An 18314-nucleotide genomic window follows, 5' to 3' on the forward strand; every position below is an offset into this window, starting at 1 on the left:
ACTGCACTTGGGGACACTTTCAAAGTTCTCCCAATTTTTCGGACTGACTGACCTTCATTTCTTAAAGTAATGATGGCCACTCGTTTTTCTTTACTTAACTGCTTTTTTCTTGCCATAATACAAATTCTAACATTCTATTCAGTAGGACTATCAGCTGTGTATCCACCAGACTTCTGCACAACACAACTGATGGTCCGAACACCATTTATAAGGCAAGAAATACCACTTCTTAAACCTGAGAGGGCACATCTGTGAAGTGAAAACCATTCCCTGTGACTACCTCTTGTAGCTCATCAAGAGAATGCCAAGAGTGTGCAAAGCAGTCATCAAAGCAAAAGGTGGCTACTTTGAAGAACCTAGAATATAAGACATAATTTCAGTTGTTTCACACTTTTTGTTAAGTATATAATTCCACATGTGTTAATTCATAGTTTGGATGCCTTCAGTGTGAATGTACAATTTTCATAGTCATGAAAACACAGAAAACATTTTAAATGAGGTGTGTCCAAACTTTTGGTCTGTACTGTATATATATTTAAATTTAATGTATGTACACTGCTCAAAAAAAGGGGAACACTAAAATGCCACATCGTAGATATCACTGAATGAAATATTTCAGAATGATACTCAAAATCAAAGTGAAAAAATCAAATTACAGGCTGATTCAACTTCAGTGAAAATGCCTTGAGACAAGTAAATGATGCTCAGTAGTGCCTGTATGACCTCCCTACTATGCCTGGGCATGCTCCTGATGAGGTGGTGGATGTTCTCTCTCACTATCCATCTTCTAAGAGACCTAGTGTGAAGCATCAATCAACTCCTGGACAGTCTGTGCTGCAATGTGGCATTGGTGGATTGAACAAGACATGATGTTTCATAGGTGCTCGATTGGATTCAGGATTGGTGAGCTTGGCTAGCCAGTCCATAACATCAATGTTTTCAGTATGCAGGAACTGCTGTCACACTTAAGCCTCATGAGGCCTAGCATTGTCATGCATCAGAAGAAACCCAGGACCCAATGCACCTGCATATGGTCTCTCAGTGGTTCTGAGAATCTCATCCCGGTAGCTAATGGCATTCAGAGTACCTCTGACTAGCACATGGAGATCTGTGCAGCCCTCCAAAGAAATGCCTCCCCACACCATTACTGATCCACTACCAAATTGGTCATGTTAAAATTGGGCCACCCTCATAGAGTCTGTTTCTTACAGTTTGAGCAGATGCATGGATGTTATTGGTCTGCTAGAGGGCTCTGGCACTGCTCCTCCTGTTCCTTCTTGCACAAAGGAGGAGGTAGCGATCCTGCTGCTCAGTTATTGCACTCTTACAGCCCCATTCATGTGTCCTGGCTGGTGTATTGCCTGTCTAATGGTATCTGCTCCAAGCTCTTAACACTGCTGACAGACACAGCTACCCATCTTGCCACAGCTTGCATTGATGTGCCATCCTGGATGAGCTGCACTATCTGAGCAAGTTCTGTGGGTTGTAGACACCGCTTCATGTTACTATACAATACATTTAGGTGTGAGAGCAATGGCAAAATGCAAGTGACCAAAACAACCAAAAATGAGAACAGAGTAATGGTCTGTGGTCACCCCCTGCAGAGCCACTTCTTTATATGGGTTGTATTACTAATTGCCTATCATTTCTACCTGTTGTCTGTTCCATTTGTACAACATCAGGAGAAATTGATTTACGATCCGTGCTGCTTCATAACTGGACAGGTTGATTTCACAGAATTGTGATTGACAATGCGTTGTTTAAGAGTTCCCTATATATGTATTTTGCTTTTGCTTCTTTTTGACTAAGTGAACAATTATGTTAAAACATAAAAGAGTATAGCTACTATGTCTTAAAGGGATTCTGTCATGTGATTCATAGTGCCCAAACCATAATCAGCATGAATGGCATGTTCAACAACCTTGAACAATATTCTCTAAAATGCTCTGGCATTTAAGAGATTATATACTTCAAAGATGCCTCTTCCCAGTGCTTCTGATGGGTATTGACATGTGTCTCTGTATGAGTGCTTGTGGAAGAAACCTGTTAATCACCTACAGTGCCACCGGGGAGAGCTGCCCGGGGACAGAGCTGGATTAATGTGGTTTCCAGCTATTGCTCATCAAAGTACTTTACCTCTGAAATGCCAACGGCTTTCATAGAGTAATATACTTGGCTATGATAGTGCAGATAGGCTATTATTCCTGCTGTCTGTGGTTTGGGCAGCATAAATCTTCTGACCAGTTCCGCTTATTGTCAATCATTTCTTTCTTTCTTTCTTTCTTAACATTTATTTTATTGAGGGACACATGTCTGATTCTTGTTTTGAAAAACGGAAACTCATAAGATACTGACTATTGGATCATGAATTTAGGAAAGCTTTGACAAATGCAATTTATTATTAGATATAAAGTCAGAATGTATGTTTATCGTAACTGCTATAAAATAAAGCACAGAAAATGAATAGACCTGATTTTCTTTAAGCAGCATTTTATATGCCTTAGGCTAAACTCAGACAACTGTATGAAAAATCATCTGTTTTTCATCCTCAAAAAACAGATGATTTTGTGATACATATTGTCATCTATATGCCATTTTTATTCCGTCTACATCTTCATTTTTTATATTGATGTGGCTTAAATTTTAATACATTAATAAGCAAAACATTATCCAAAGCCAAATACAGTTTCTATGTTACGGTAGTAATTGCAGTGGATCCATTAAAAATAAATAGTACATATTGCACTTATTTTACTATTTTATCGCTAATTGAAATATATATAATTGGTATCCTGTTCATGTGAACTAACACATTGTGTTATATTAGCCTGAGCTATGTTTTTGTGCTGACTGTTTTCCATACAGACAGCACTCAGATCAAAGATATATTTGTGTGAATGTGCCCTGAATGTGGGTATGACAGGGACAGTTGAAAAGTGGTATTTTTCTTACCACTATTAAGGTTAATAAATATCCTCAGTATTAGGACACCCTTAGCAGTCAAGAATCAAACAACAAAATAAACTATGTAGAGCTGCAATGCCTAAGAGCAAGTTTTATGTTGTAAAAAAAGTCAAAAATATGTGGTATATTTGAGGTTTTTTTATTCTGCTTTCACCATTTTTTAATTGAGTGGATAAGTTTAAGTTGGTCCGTTAACCGGGAAAGTCGGTATATACCAGATGGACTTTGGCTTTTTTAAAAGTTTCAACACAGTCATAATTCTAGTGTGTATTGTTGAGAAACATCTCTAGATTTTTTAATATTAAAAGATGTGCCAAATGTATCAAACATTGAGAAACATGTTGATAATTTTGAGTAAAATAATGCGAGCACCGCCTTCCTCAAAACACTTCTCATGATAGAACTCCATTTGGCAATTTTGGTTAATTTGGATACCAAAAAGGCTCATAAAAGTAGTGTTGCAGCTCAGGGCTTGCTTGTGAGACTTGTGCCCTGGATACCAGGTGTGAGCCATAACTCCAAGAAGCCACTTTATATTACTCATGGTAATAACATGCAGTACTTGAAAAAGGAAATAACGCCTAACTACATACACAGAATACCACTATTACTGATAAAATTGAACATACTTGTAAATGATTGATTTATCTATACATCCATTTTCTCTATTCCAACAAGGTTTACTTTTCTAAATATTTTCTCAAACTTACAAATTACAAGCGAATAATATGTTTTAGAGTAATGCAAGAAATCCTTCATTGTTGTATGAGCTTTAGAGTATGACTGTGGTAATACATAATTTACATGAATACACTCCAGGATGGCTGTCAGTGTAGCCACATTATTCCAAGTATAGAAAAGAATAAAAAGTAAGGCTTACTTTCTGAAAAACCATCTTCATCTGATATAATATGACAAATAATGCAACTTTCAAAGTCATCAGAAACCTATACTTTGCTTGGCAGACATATTGGCTTGGCTTTAAAAAATAAGTTTTTTTATTATTCAATAATTTACTGTTGCTTAAATCCAATGTCCATAAGATATGTGCTCGGCTCTGTTTGGATCTTCCACAGAAGCGAATGCCATTATTTAGAATTTCGATAGGAAATGCTAGGTAATTGGGGATCCGACCTCTGGAGTTTGATATTTTCTCAAATATTCAACGTTAAGAAAACAGAAACAAATACTAAAACCTTAAGAAGTTTTGCTGTAATTTATTATATTTCTTTCTCCTTCACAGTTGGTAAGCAGCCAATGACTCCTGCACTTTCTCCGACAAAAGCAGCGACTCCTTCTCTGCCCTCTAAAAAAGGTATTGTACTTTATTGTTTTCTGTAGTATTGCTTGAGTATTTTACTTTAGTTACAAAAACTATTAATTGTTTCTTAACCAACAAGTTCACAGAAAGTTTGATTACTCTACAATATGTATTAATTTTCTTAATTCTTAAGTGTTGAAAAAAATTGATAAATGTTTTAAGGAATAACAGTGAAAAAAAGCAGACTCATATTTCATTGTATACTACACATGTGATAAAAGAAAAAATATAGCAGAAAGTTAATATTAGACCTACTCACTTATGAATGTCTTAAAGTACTGTAGATAAAACTGTACAAAAGTGCATGAAGATGTGCTGAAAAACAGTATCTCCGTAACTCTGCTTACGATTTATATGGAAGTTTATGTTTGGTATCGAAAACAGTCCTTTGTGGAGTATTTTATGTGCATTCATTCTTGGCCAAAAATGCTGTTGCTGCCAAATTTTTTCTTTGAAGTCATTGAAATAAAAAAAGGTAGTAAATAAAATTCAATGCATTTTGTTTTACGACACTTTTTACATGTTTTTTTTTTTTGCTTCAGATGTGTGTAACGATACTCTCAGTACGGCATATTTCTAGACTTTTCTATTGGACTTTCTGTAGGATATAAAAAGAGACAGAAAAATTAATGTTTTAATGACAAAAATGTTTTTCTTTACAAGATTTTAAAAATGGGGTTAAGAAGAACATTAAAGAAATACTCTCATCAAAAATTTTATCATCTTAATATATTGCAATCATCATATTGTAAAGCACGGTGTACTTACAATTGCTCATTTTGCCTTTCTACCCAGCTAATTCTAACCTTTTCTCTCCTCTGTTAAAAGCAATACTTTAAATGTCCTGCAGAAGTCATTCCCGTCTTTAACTTCTGACCCAGCTGCTATGTGGCACCCCCATGCCAGGGACTTTTGCAGTGACTTGTGACTCTTACAGGGAAAATTGACCTCCTATTTCTATATAGAGCTTTCAAGGATTCAGCTAGTCAGGTGTTAATCATTAGATGTCATAGACCCTATGGAAAAGAGAAGAATTATTAGGAAATAAGGGCAAAAAGAGCAATACTAAGTACACAGTGCTGTTTAACATAATGATTGCAATATATTTAGAGGATAACAATTTTGATGGGAGGAGTGCTTTTTTAAATACTTAAGATATGTGAAATCTGTAAAATGCTGCAGTATATTTCTGATATATAAGTAAGAAAATAAATATAAAAAAATCATAACACATTACAATGGATGTGGCATCATGCAGAGTTTGAGTTTTTTGGAGCAGTTTTGTTCCAGAAAATGCCTGAAAACTCACATCAAAAATTGAAAGACTGTTCTTTTGATTTCTATTGTAAAGCTACTTTACTGTTTATACACTTAGTTTTTGCTTCAGGCTTTTGAAAATGCCCGGTGGAAAAAAGAAAATGCATGTTACGTCTGTGAAATGGATCCAGACAGAATCCACTCCAAACTAGACAGTGTCCAATCCAAAAACTAGAAACATGCTTTAGGAAAACTATTTCATAACTTTTCAAAACTACTACTGGGAAAGCTTCAGGAAACCAAAAAATAATCTAAAAACTCCCCAAAGAAGGAGCATTTTCTGAAGCAGTTTCCACTAGAAAACCTTTTGACCAATCAATAAAATTCTATGCGCACATACCCTATAGACATTTCAATCATGCAGGTGCCTCAGTTGTAAGTCTGCTGTTCCCTGAGATGCAAATCTATAACTGTTGACAACTGACAACTATAAAAGCTGGCCAGGAAATTTTGCTCTGTTGCTCATCAGAGGGCTTTTACACAGTAACTTGATCTTCTGAGTGCATAGGTTTCAGTGTTCTACTAGGCATGCTCCACACAAAGCTGACACATGTGCCCTTAGGAGAAAGGACACTGCTGATCTGCGCAGGTGCACAATTTCCAGGCTGGCTACTGATAACAGAGGCAAAGTCAGCGATCAATCAACAGACATGGGGAGCTTCTGAGGAGTGCATTCTCCTGTCCACTGTACTTAAATGGGTATTCCTTTCTCCAATATCCTATCCCAATATGCATTAGTTTAACTAATAATAATATTAGCATATACTTCTAATTAGAAATGAAGTAGAGTTCTTCTGATATGCCTTGTATCTTACCCTATGTGCAGGGCATTGCAGTACTTAGATATCCACGGTTACCATCACTATTTAACTGTCACTATATTAGTGGTCAAAACCAAAGATACCTTAGCTACTGCAATGCCCTGCACATGGGGTAAGCGACATGGCTTATCCGAAGAACTACAGTACATTTTGAATTGGAGGTATTTGCTAATGTTATTATTATACCTACTACATATTGGGATAGGATCATGGAGATGGGAATGCTCCTTTACCCACTCACATGTATACTACATAAAAAGAGAATTTATAAACCTTAAGCAATGGAATAACAATTTAAAGATACCAATGAGTTCAACTTTCACTGGGCTACATGTGCATACAAGCAGTTTAAGAGAGGTCAAACTTACTAACAGATTCTCATTAAAACATATATGTATTTTTATAATCACTTTTATGGAATTGAAATGGTAATGCACAGAAATTGCTGTATTTTCCATAATTTTTTGATACAGAAGTCCTTTCTGCTCATCAGTGTAATGAAGAATTAGACTAATAAAACTAAGACATTCATTATGCCCATTAAGTTTTCTTTTTAGCTGATTGAACTCATTTGGATGTAATGAAGTCAAAATATAATAAAAAGATTCTAAAAAAAACCGAGAGGACTCCAGGAACCAAAAATGCTACTGGCAAACAGATGCATTGTCTAGAAGAAACCTTAACCCTTTAACGACCGCCAATATGCCTTTTAACGGCTGCAGTTTGGGGTTCTTAATTAACGGCGCTGTGGAAAAAGTGAATAGCGCCCCCCAGAGTCAGGTAGCCGAGACCCCAGAGAACATGATTCGGGGGGGTTTTACCGACCCCCGAGTTGCGATCGCCAGTAATTAACCGTTTACCGATGTCATTCTCTGTCCTCTGATGTGATCGCACATCAGAGGACAGAGAAATAGGGGGATCGGGGACCCTGTTATACTTACTGGTGTCCCTGGGTCCTCCTGCTTCTTCTGCTGGCAGCCAGCTTCTTGCTCCGGTAAGAAAATGATCTGCCAGCAGAGGAAGATTCTTCCTCATTTTATTTTGGACACTGTGAGATCCTATCACAGTGATCAAAATAAAAAAAATTGTAAATAACCCCCCCCCCCTTTATCACCCCCTTAGTAAGGAAAAAATAATAAAATAAAAAATTTATGTATTTCTATTTTCCAATTAGGGTTAGGGTTAGGGGTAGGGTTAGGGGTAGGGTTAGAGGTAGGGTTAGAGGTAGGGTTAGGGGTAGGGTTAGGGGTAGGGTTAGAGGTAAGTTTAGGGCTAGGGTTAGGGCTAGGGTTAGGATATGTGTACACGTAGAATGGTCCTCTGCGGATTTGATAAATCCGCAGGGCCAAAACGTTGCGTTTTTCCAACGGATTTATCGCGGTTTTTGTACGGATTCCCCTGCGGTTTTCTATTATGGAGCAGGTGTAAAACCGCTGCAGAATCCGCAGAAAGAATTGACATGCTGCGGAATGTAAACCGCTGCGTTTCCGCGTGGTTTTTTCCACAGCATGGGCACAGCGTTTTATGTTTCCCATAGGTTTACATTGTACTGTAAACTAATGGGAAACTGCAGAAAAGCTGCAGATCTGCAGCAAAATCCGCAACGTGTGCATATAGCCTTAGGGTTAGGGCTAGGGTTAGGGCTTGGGTTAGGGTTAGGGTTAGGGTTAGGGTTGGAGCTAGGGTTAGGGTTAGAGCTAGTGTTGGGGCTAAAGTTAGGGTTAGGGTTGGGGCTAGGTTTAGGGCTAAAGTTAGGGTTGGGGCTAAAGTTAGGGTTAGGGCTAGGTTTGGGGCTAAAGTTAGGGTTAGAGTTGAGATTAGGGTTTGGATTAGGGTTGGCATTAGGGTTAAATTTGGGATTAGAGTTAGGTTTGGGATTAGGGTTAAGGTTAGGGTTGGGATTAGGGTTAGGGGTGTATTGGGATTAGGGTTAGGTTTTGAGGTTAGGGTTGAGATTAGGATTAGGGGTGTGTTGGGTTTAGGGTTTTGATTAGGGATATAGTTAGCTTTGGGATTGGGGTTGTGATTAGGATTATGAATCAGGTTGGGATTAGGGTTAGGGGTGTGTGGGGGTTAGGGTTGGAGTTAGAATTGGGGGGTTTCAACTGTTTAGGTACATCAGGGGGTCTCCAAACGAGACAGCCAATTTTGCGCTCAAAAAGTCAAATTATGCTCCCTCCCTTCTGAGCTCTGCCGTGCACCAAAACAGTGGTTTACCCCCACATATGGGGCATCATCAAACTAAGTACTAGTTGGACAACAACTTTTGGGGTCCATTTTCTCCTGTTACCCTTGCAAAAATAAAAAAAAAATTGGGGGGTAAAAAATCATTTTTGTGGAAAAAAAATATGTTTTATTTTCACGACTCTGCATTATAAACTTCTGTGAAGCACTTGGGTGTTCAAAGTGCTCACCACACATCTAGATAAGTTCCTTGGAGGTCTAGTTTCCAAAATGGGGTCACTTGTGGGGAGTTTCCACTGTTTAGGCACATCAGGGGCTCTGCAAATGCAACGTGATGCCCGCAGACTATTCTATCAAAGTCTGCATTCCAAAACGGCGCTCCTTCCCTTCCAAGCTCTGCCATGCTCCCAAACAGTGGTCCCCCCACATATGGGGTATCAGTGTACTCAGTATAAATTGCACAATATATTTTGGGGTCCAATTTCTCCTGTTACCCTTGTGAAAGTAAACATTTTGGGGTGAAAAAATCATTTTTGTGGAAAAAATATGATTTTTTATTTTCATGGCTCTACATTATAAACTTCTGTGAAGCAGTTGGGGGTTCATAGTGCTCACCACACATCAAGATAAGCTCTTGGGGGGTCTCGTTTCCAAAATGGGTCACTTGTGGGGGGTTTCTACTGTTTAGGTACATCAGGAGCTCTGCAAATGCAACATGACGCCCGCAGACCATTCCATCAAAGTCTGCATTTTAAAACATCACTACTTCCCTTCCGAGCCCCGATGTGTGCCCAAACAGTGGAACCCCCACACATATGGAGTATCAGCGTACTCAGGACAAACTGGACAACAACTCTTGTGGTCCAATTTCTCATGTTACCCTTGAGAAAATAAAAAATTGCGAGCTAAAATATCATTTTTGAGGAAAAAAGGATTTTTTATTTTCACGGCTCTACGTTATAAATTTCTGTGAAGCACTTTGGGGTTTAAAGTGCTCACAAAACATCCAGATACATTCCTTAATGGGTCTAGTTTCCAATATGGTGTCACTTGTGGTTTTTTTTCCACTGTTTAGGCATATCAGGGTCTCTCCAAACGAACATGGCGTTCGATCTCAATTCCAGCCAATTCTGTATTGTCTTCCAAGCTCTGCCATGCGCCCAAACAGTGGTTTACCCCCACATATGGGGTATCGGCGTAATCAGGAGAAATTGCACAACAAATTTTGTGGTTCATTTTCTCTTTTTACACTTGTGAAAATAAAAAAAATTGGTTCTGAAATAAAATGTTTGCAAAAAAAATTTAAATGTTAATTTTTTCCTTCCACATTGTTTCAGTTCCTGTGAAGCTTGTAAAGGGTTAATAAACTTCTTGAATGTGGTTTTGAGCACCTTGAGGGGTGCAGCTTTTAGAATGGTGTCAAGTTTGGGTATTTTCTGTCATTCACACCCCTCAAAGTGACTTTAAATGTGAGATCGTCCCTAAAAAAATGGTTTTGTAAAATTTGAGGTTAAAAATGAGAAATCACTGGTCAATTTTTAACCCTTATAACTCCCTAACAAAAGTAAAAATTGTTTCCAAATTTGTGCTGATGTAGACATATGGGAAATGTTATTTATTAACTATTTTTTGTGAGATATCTCTCCGATTTAAGGGCATAAAAATTCAAAATTTGAAAATTGCAAAATTTTAATTTTTTTTGCCATATTTCCATTTTTTTCACAAATAATCGCAAGTAATATCGAAGAAATGTTACCAATAACATGAAGTACAATATGTCATGAAAATATAGTCTCAGAATCAGTGGGATCCGTTAAAGCGTTTCAGAGTTATAACCTCATAAAGTGACAGTGGTCAGAATTGTAAAAATTGGCTCGGTCATTAAGTACCAAATTGGCTCTGTCACTAAGGGGTTAAAGTATATCAAAACTGTGGCTAGCATAGCTCATGAGATTGGCGGGATTCCAACACCTGACACCCAAAAAGTTGTCTGTTAGCCAAAAACTACGAATCAGCTCCTGTTCATCGAGCTGTGCATTATCTGTGAATTATCACTTAAAATCTACATTTTCTGAACATGTTGCAATGTGTCTTTATGTCAACACTGTATAATATTAATGAGAATAGCAAAATTGTACTCATACAGTAATAAACACTGAACTACTCTACTTAAGTATCTAAAAGAGAATATTTTTTTACTAATAAACATAGTTGTATGACTATACATGTCTTAGTACAACAATAAAAATGGAAGTGCCTTAGATAGAATCATGTGCTTTCAAAGTGCATCCACATGCCCCAAATTGAGCTTTGAAGCCACAAGTAAGTTAAGCTGTAATTTGCATTTGATTTCAAAGCTTGCTTTTCAGTAAATGGATTACTAAGATCAGTATAATTTTTTATTGATATTCAATGATCTATACAGTCAAGACACTAGTTTAATTATTAACTTCATGAGAACTGACCAATTTTAGGCCTTTAAGACAAAGCATTTTGTTAATCATCAGATTCCTTGAGCCCTAAAGGTTATATTTTTTTCATTGGCATAGCTTTGTGATTACTTGTTTTTTGGTGTATTAGATGCATTTGTTAATAGTACCATTTTGTTAGTGGCACCATATACTTATTAAGAGATGATCAAACATTTGGAAATTTGAATTTTCTACGTTCGGCAAATTTTGTTCAAAAAATTTGATTTGCAGGTAGTTTAATTATACTATAATGATGAGGCTAAGAGTGTGAGGTTTCCTAGTAATGTATCATGCTTGTTTTAATGTGCTTAAAGGGCCACTGTCACCCCCTCCAGCCGTTCTAAACTAAAAGAGCCACCTTGTGCAGCAGTAATGCTGCAGTCTAACAAGGTGGCTCTTTTAGTTTTTGATTCCGTTATTCCCTCAATAAAGCGTTTTAAAATTTGCCCTAACTACCTGTCTGCAGACCTGGAGGCGGTCTGAAGCCTCCTCTGTGAATCTCCCAACGGCCGTCACTCTTCTCTTCTGGGGATGTGGTCGCCACCCCCTTTGCGCTGTTTCTTCTTAAATCCGGCGCCTGCGCTGTGCGTGCCTGCCTGTGACAGGCGCAGTCTTCATTGTCCGTCGTAGGTCAGATGCAGGGTGCCTGACTGCGCCTGTGCGGGCAGTGCGGCCACCCTGTTGCTGAATCCCCGCCCCGCACTGTGTTATTCATTATGCACAGTGCGGGGCTGGGGTTCCTGGGCATGCGCACTGCGCTGTTCAGACGCTCCCCCGGTCCCCCGCCTTCCAGCGTTGCTGTAATATACAGGTTTCCTTGCCAGCGTTTGGAATGAAGCAGCCGCAAATAACAACGCTGGAAGGCGGGGGAGCTGGGGGAGCATCTGAGCTGGGGGAGCATCTGAACAGCGCAGTGCGCATGCCCAGGAACCCCAGCCCCGCACTGTGCAAAATGAATAACACAGTGCGGGGCAGGGATTCAGCAACAGGGTGGCCGCACTGCCCCCACAGGCGCAGTCAGGCACCCTGCATCTGACCTATGACGGACAATGAAGACTGCGCCTGTCCCAGGCAGGCATGCACAGCGCAGGCGCCGGATTTAAGAAGAAACAGCGCGAAGGGGGCGGCGACCACATCCCCAGAAGAGAAGAGTGACGGCCGTTGGGAGATTCACAGAGGAGGCTTTGGACCGCCTCCAGGTCTGCAGACAGGTAGTTAGGGCAAATTTTAAAACGCTTTATTGAGGGAATAATGGAATCAAAAACTAAAAGAGCCACCTTGTTAGACTGCAGCATTACTGCTGCACAAGGTGGCTCTTTTAGTTTATAACGGCTGGAGGGGGTGACAGTGGCCCTTTAAGAGGCCTTAATAAGTTGGAAGTGAGATACAAGGAAGAGAGAGCCACTTTCTCAAGGTTCACAATCCTGAGCCGAAACGTCGCCATTTTGGGCAATTAAATGGCCACAGGTTTTCACCCTGAACCGATGTGCTGCCTTCTTTTTTTTGTCTATATATGGTGGTTTGGTTATCGCCTTGGAGACATGGCACCCAGGAACGCTATCTGCTTGTGCAGCTTTTCGTTTTCTTTTATTATTTGATCCCTTGCTGATTTTGCAAGTTTGCCCACTAACAGAGATGAACAGTTTATAATTTTTAGGGTAGATTAATTTTTTACATTGAGAGATAGAATATAAAAAATAAAATCCAGAAAATCACATTGTATTAATTATATAAATGTATTTGCATTTTGCAGTGAAAAATAAGTGTTTTATTCCTCTGGCAAACAAGACTTAATACTTGGTTGCCAAACCATTGTTGGCAAGCACAGCAGTCAGACATTGTTTATAGTTCATGGTGAGGTTTGATCACATGTCAGGAGGAATTTTCGTCCACTCCTCTTTTCAGATCATCTCTAAATCACTAAGATTTTGAGGCTATCTCTTGGCAACTTCAATTCCCTCCATAAGTTTTCCATGGGAGTTCTATGGGATTATGGTCTCTCCACTCCATGACCTTAATGTGCTTCTTTTTGAGCCACTCCTTTGCCTTCTTGAGAAGAGATGAGCGAATATTTCAATGTTCGGTTGAGATTACGATTAATTTGTCTAATATTCGCAGAACATAACTGAACGCCATTCATCTCAACGAGAGGCAAAAACAAATGCATGCACAACACCTTATAACAGCCCCAAATGCTGCCAAAACACATCAAATGAGGGACAGACATTAGGAAAGTGGCCTCAATTCACCCACAATACAAATTGTAGCATGGCACTGCAGCAGTCAGCCAGGCATTAGGTATTGGGGTCTGGGACAGCATTTACAGCTTTCAATTGAATGTCACAGTAAGACGAGATGGATGAGGGATGGGTGTTGGCCTCCTTTGCTGGGAGCCCTGATATGCAGGTTTAGCGGAGACAGCCATTGATCAAACTCGGCCTGAAGACTGTGATCTCCATGGCATATCTATAATATAACGCTGGGAGCATCACTCTGCCCGAAGCCTTTATAGACTGCGCAAGCGCAAGTGCCGGCGCAGTCTGGACCCCACAGAGTGACGCTCCCAGGAAATTGCGGTATGCGTAAGCACTGAACGCACACCGCGATCTCCAACGGAGAAGCAGGGACGTGCCAGGAGGGTGAGTATGTTATATTCACCTGTCCCCGTTCCACCGATGCACGCTGCTCCGTCCTCCACATCCTCTGCCTGTGACGTTCAGTTCAGAGGGCGCGATGAGGCGCTTTATGGGCGTCGCCCTCTGACTGAACAGTCACAGCCAGAGAACCCGGAAGACGGAGCGGCACGCAGCACTGGATCAGGGCCAGGTGACTATAGCAAGTGCCGGGGGCCTGAGCTAGCTGCGACTTCAGCACCTGACCCCCACAACGCGTCGGTGTCCCCGCCTGCTCAGGCCCCCAGCACTCGGCACCCAGCACAGCCACGCACAGCCGCGGCACCCAGCACAGCCACGCACAGCCGCCCGCATTCAGCACAGCCATTCACAGCCGCCCGCACTCAGCACCGCCATGCACAGCCGCCCGCACTCAGCACAGCCACGCATAGCTGCCCGCACTCAGCACAGCCACGCACAGCCGCCTGCACTCAGCACAGCCACGCACGGCCGCCCGCACTCAGCACAACGCACAGCCGCCCGCACACAGCCACGCACAGCAGCCCGCACTCAGCACAGCTGTGCTGAGTGTGGGTGGCTGTGCGCGGATGTGCTGAGTGCGGGCAGCTGTGCATGGCTATGCTGAGTGTGGGTGGCTGTGCATGGCAGTGCTGAGTGTGGGCGGCTGTGCTGGGCGCCGAGTGCTGGGGGGGTCAGGTACTGGAGTCGCTGTGGGGGTCAGGTACCGGAGTCGCAGCTAGCTCAGGTGCGCACAGCTGCCCGCACTCAGCACAGCCACGCACAGCCGCCCGCACTCAGCACAGCCACGCACAGTCGCCCACACTCAGCACAGACACGCACAGCCGCCCGCACTCAGCACAGCCGCCCACACTCAGCACAGACACACACAGCCGCCCGCACTCAGCACAGCCATGCACAGCCGCCCGCACTCAGCCCAGCCACGCACAGCCGCCCGCACTCAGCACAGCCACGCACATCCACCTGCACTCAGCACAGCCGCCCGCACTCTGCACAGCCACGCACTCAGCACAGCCGCACGCACTCAGCACAGCCACGCACAGCCGCCCACACTCAGCACAGCCGCCCACACTCAGCACAGCCACACACAGCCACCCGCACTCAGCACAGCCACGCACAGCCGCCCGCACTCAGCACAGCCACGCACAGCCGCCCGCACTCAGCACAGCCGCCCGCACTCAGCACAGCCGCCCGCACTCAGCACAGCCACGCACAGCCGTCCGCACTCAGCACAGCCACGCACAGCCGCCCGCACTCAGCACAGCCATGCACAGCCACCCACACTCAGCACAGCCACACACAGCCACCCGCACTCAGCACAGCCACCCGCACTCAGCACAGCCACGCACAGCTGCCCGCACTCAGCATAGCCATGCACAGCCGCCCGCACTCAGTACAGCCTTGCTCAGCCACTCGCTCTCAGCACAGCCGACTGCACTCAGCACAGCCACGCACAGCCGCCCACACTCAGCACAGCCACGCGCAGCCGCCCGCACTCAGCACAGCCACGCACAGCCGCCCGCACTCAGCACAGCCACGTACAGCCGCCCGCACTCAGCACAGCTGCCCACAGTCAGCACAGCCACACACAGCTGCCTGCACTCAGCACAGCCATGCACAGCTGCCCGCACTCAGCACAGCCACGCACAGCCACTCGCACTCAGCACAGCCATGCACATCCACCCGCACTCAGCACAGCCGCCCGCACTCTGCACAGCCACGCACTCAGCACAGCCGCACGCACTCAGCACAGCCGCCCACACTCAGCACAGCCACACACAGCCGCCCGCACTCAGCACAGCCACGCACAGCCGCCCGCACTCAGCACAGCCACGCACAGCCGCCCGCACTCAGCACAACCACGCACATCCACCCACACTCAGCAGAGCCGCCCACACTCTGTACAGCCATGCACTCAGAACAGCTGCACGCACTCAGCACAGCCACCCACACTCAGCATAGCCACGCACAGCCACCCGCACTCAGCACAGCCACGCACAGCCGCCTGCACTCAGCACAGCCGCCCACATTCAGCACAGCTGCCCGCACTCAGCACAGCTGCCCGCACTCAGCACAGCCACGCACAGCTGCCCGCACTCAGCACAGCTACGCACAGCCGTCCGCACTCAGCACAGCCACGCACAGCCGCCCGCACTCAGCACAGCCATGCACAGCCACCCACACTCAGCACAGCCACGCACAGCCACCCGCACTCAGCACAGCCGCCCGCACTCAGCACAGCCACACACAGCTGCCCGCACTCAGCATAGCCATGCACAGCCGCCCGCACTCAGTACAGCCTTGCTCAGCCACTCACTCTTAGCACAGCCGACTGCACTCAGCACAGCCACGCACAGCCGCCCACACTCAGCACAGCCACGCACAGCCGCCCGCACTCAGCACAGCCGCCCACAGTCAGCACAGCCACACACAGCTGCCCGCACTCAGCACAGCCATGCACAGCTGCCCGCACTCAGCACAGCCACGCACAGCCGCTCGCACTCAGCACAGCCGCCCGCACTCTGCACAGCCACGCACAGCCGCTCGCACTCAGCACAGCCATGCACATCCACCCGCACTCAGCACAGCCGCCCGCACTCTGCACAGCCACACACTCATCACAGCTGCACGCACTCAGCACAGCCACCTGCACTCAGCACAGCCACGCACAGCCGCCCACACTCAGCACAGCCACGCACAGCCGCCCGCACTCAGCACAGCCGCCCGCACTCAGCACGGCCGCCCACACTCAGCACAGCCACGCACAGCCGCCCGCACTCAGCACAGCCGCCCACAATCAGCACAGCCACGCACAGCTACCCGCACTCAGCACAGCCACGCACAGCCGCCCTAACTCAGCACAGCCACGCACAGCCGCCCGTACTCAGCACAGCCTTGCACAGCCGCCCACACTCAGCACAGTCGCCGGCTCTCAGCACAGCTGCCCGCACTCAGCACAGCCGCCCGCACTCAGCACAGCCACGCACAGCCGCCCACACTCAGTACAGCTGCCCGCACTCAGCACAGCTTCCTGCACTCAGCACAGCTGCCCGCACTCAGCACAACCACGCACATCTGCCTGCACTCAGCACAGCCGCCTGCACTCACCACAGCCACGCACAGCCGCCCGCACTCACCACAGCCACGCACAGCCGCCCGCACTCAGCACAGCCACCCGCACTCAGCACAGCCACGCACAGCCACCCACACTCAGCACAGCCACCCACAGCCACCCGCACTCAGTACAGCTGCCCGCATTCAGCACAGCCACACACAGCCGCCTGCACTCAGCACAGCCACGCAAAACCGCCCGCACTCAGCACAGCCGCCCGCACTCAGCACAGCCACGCACAGCCGCCCGCACTCAGCACAGCCGCCCACACTCAGCACAGCTGCCCGCACTCAGCACAGCCGCCCGCACTCAGCACAGCCACCCGCACTCAGCACAGCCACCCGCACTCAGCACAGCCATCTGCACTCAGCACAGCCGCACTCGGGCAGTAGAGCTGGAGAGAGAAAGATGGGAGCAACATATGGCAGAATGGAAACAGGAACAGGCAGAATGGGAGCAGCACATTACAACAGAATGGTTGCGCAGGATGGGAGCACCACATGACAGAATGGGGGCGCAGGATGGGAACAGCACATGACAGAATGGGGGCGCACACATGACAGGATGGGGGTGCAGGATGGGAGCACATGACAAGATGGGGGCATAGGATGGGAGCAGATGACAGGATGGGGACGCAAGATGGAGCAGCACATGACAGGATGGGGGCGCAGGATGGGAGCAGCACATGACAGAATGGGGGCGCAGGATGGGAGCAGCACATGACAGAATCGGGGTGCACACATGACAGGATGGGGGTGCAGGATGGGAGCACATGACAAGATGGGGGCACAGGATGGGAGCAGATGACAGGATGGGGACGCAAGATGAAGCAGCATATGACAGGATGGGGGCGCAGGATGGAGCAGCATATGACAGGATCGGGGAGCAAGATGGGAGCAGCAAATACCAGGATGGAGACCATATACCAATATAAATGCTCGCCACTCGGGCGTAGAACGGAACACGTGTCTCATTAAAGCATAGGTTGAGGGCACAGGTGGAAGCCCTAGAGGGGATAGAGAAGGCAAAATCAGTGGAGAAAGTGTTAAATGTAGAGGTTTATCCTGCAAACCTTCGGGATTCCAAGACTTGTGGGGCAAAGCCTGCCACCACAGCCACCAGAGTCACCCAGTGCCTAGTCAGCGAAATGTAATACCCATAGCCATGCTTACTCGTCCAAGTGTCTGTGACGATATGCACCCTTTCAGACAGAGATTTAGTCAAGAAATGGGTGATATTGTCTGTGACATACTGATGTAGCGCAGGCACAGCTTTGTTAGAAAAGTAATGCTAACTGGGCAATTGGTACTGGGGGACTGAGACAGCCATCAGCTTTTGGATGCTGTCTGTATCTACCAGGTGGAAAGGCAGCATTTCCATGGCCAACATATTGGAGATGGTGGATTTCAACCTCTTTGCTTTGTCATGCGTAGGAGGAAACAATTTTTTACGTGACCACATCTGTAGAACTGT

General features: G+C 45.3%; 1 protein-coding gene across 1 annotated transcript in view; it reads left to right on the forward strand.

Moving 5' to 3' along the window:
* Window positions 1–18314, forward strand: part of LOC143807646 (uncharacterized) — a 1106746-nt gene that overhangs the window by 448645 nt on the left and 639787 nt on the right. Inside the window, exon 25 of the mRNA XM_077289447.1 lies at window positions 4208–4279. Within this exon, the coding sequence (XP_077145562.1) occupies window positions 4208–4279 (72 nt within the window). The remainder of the gene's footprint in view (window positions 1–4207; window positions 4280–18314) is intronic.

This window comes from Ranitomeya variabilis, chromosome 2, assembly GCF_051348905.1.
Source record: "Ranitomeya variabilis isolate aRanVar5 chromosome 2, aRanVar5.hap1, whole genome shotgun sequence".
Taxonomy (NCBI): Eukaryota; Metazoa; Chordata; class Amphibia; order Anura; family Dendrobatidae; genus Ranitomeya; species Ranitomeya variabilis.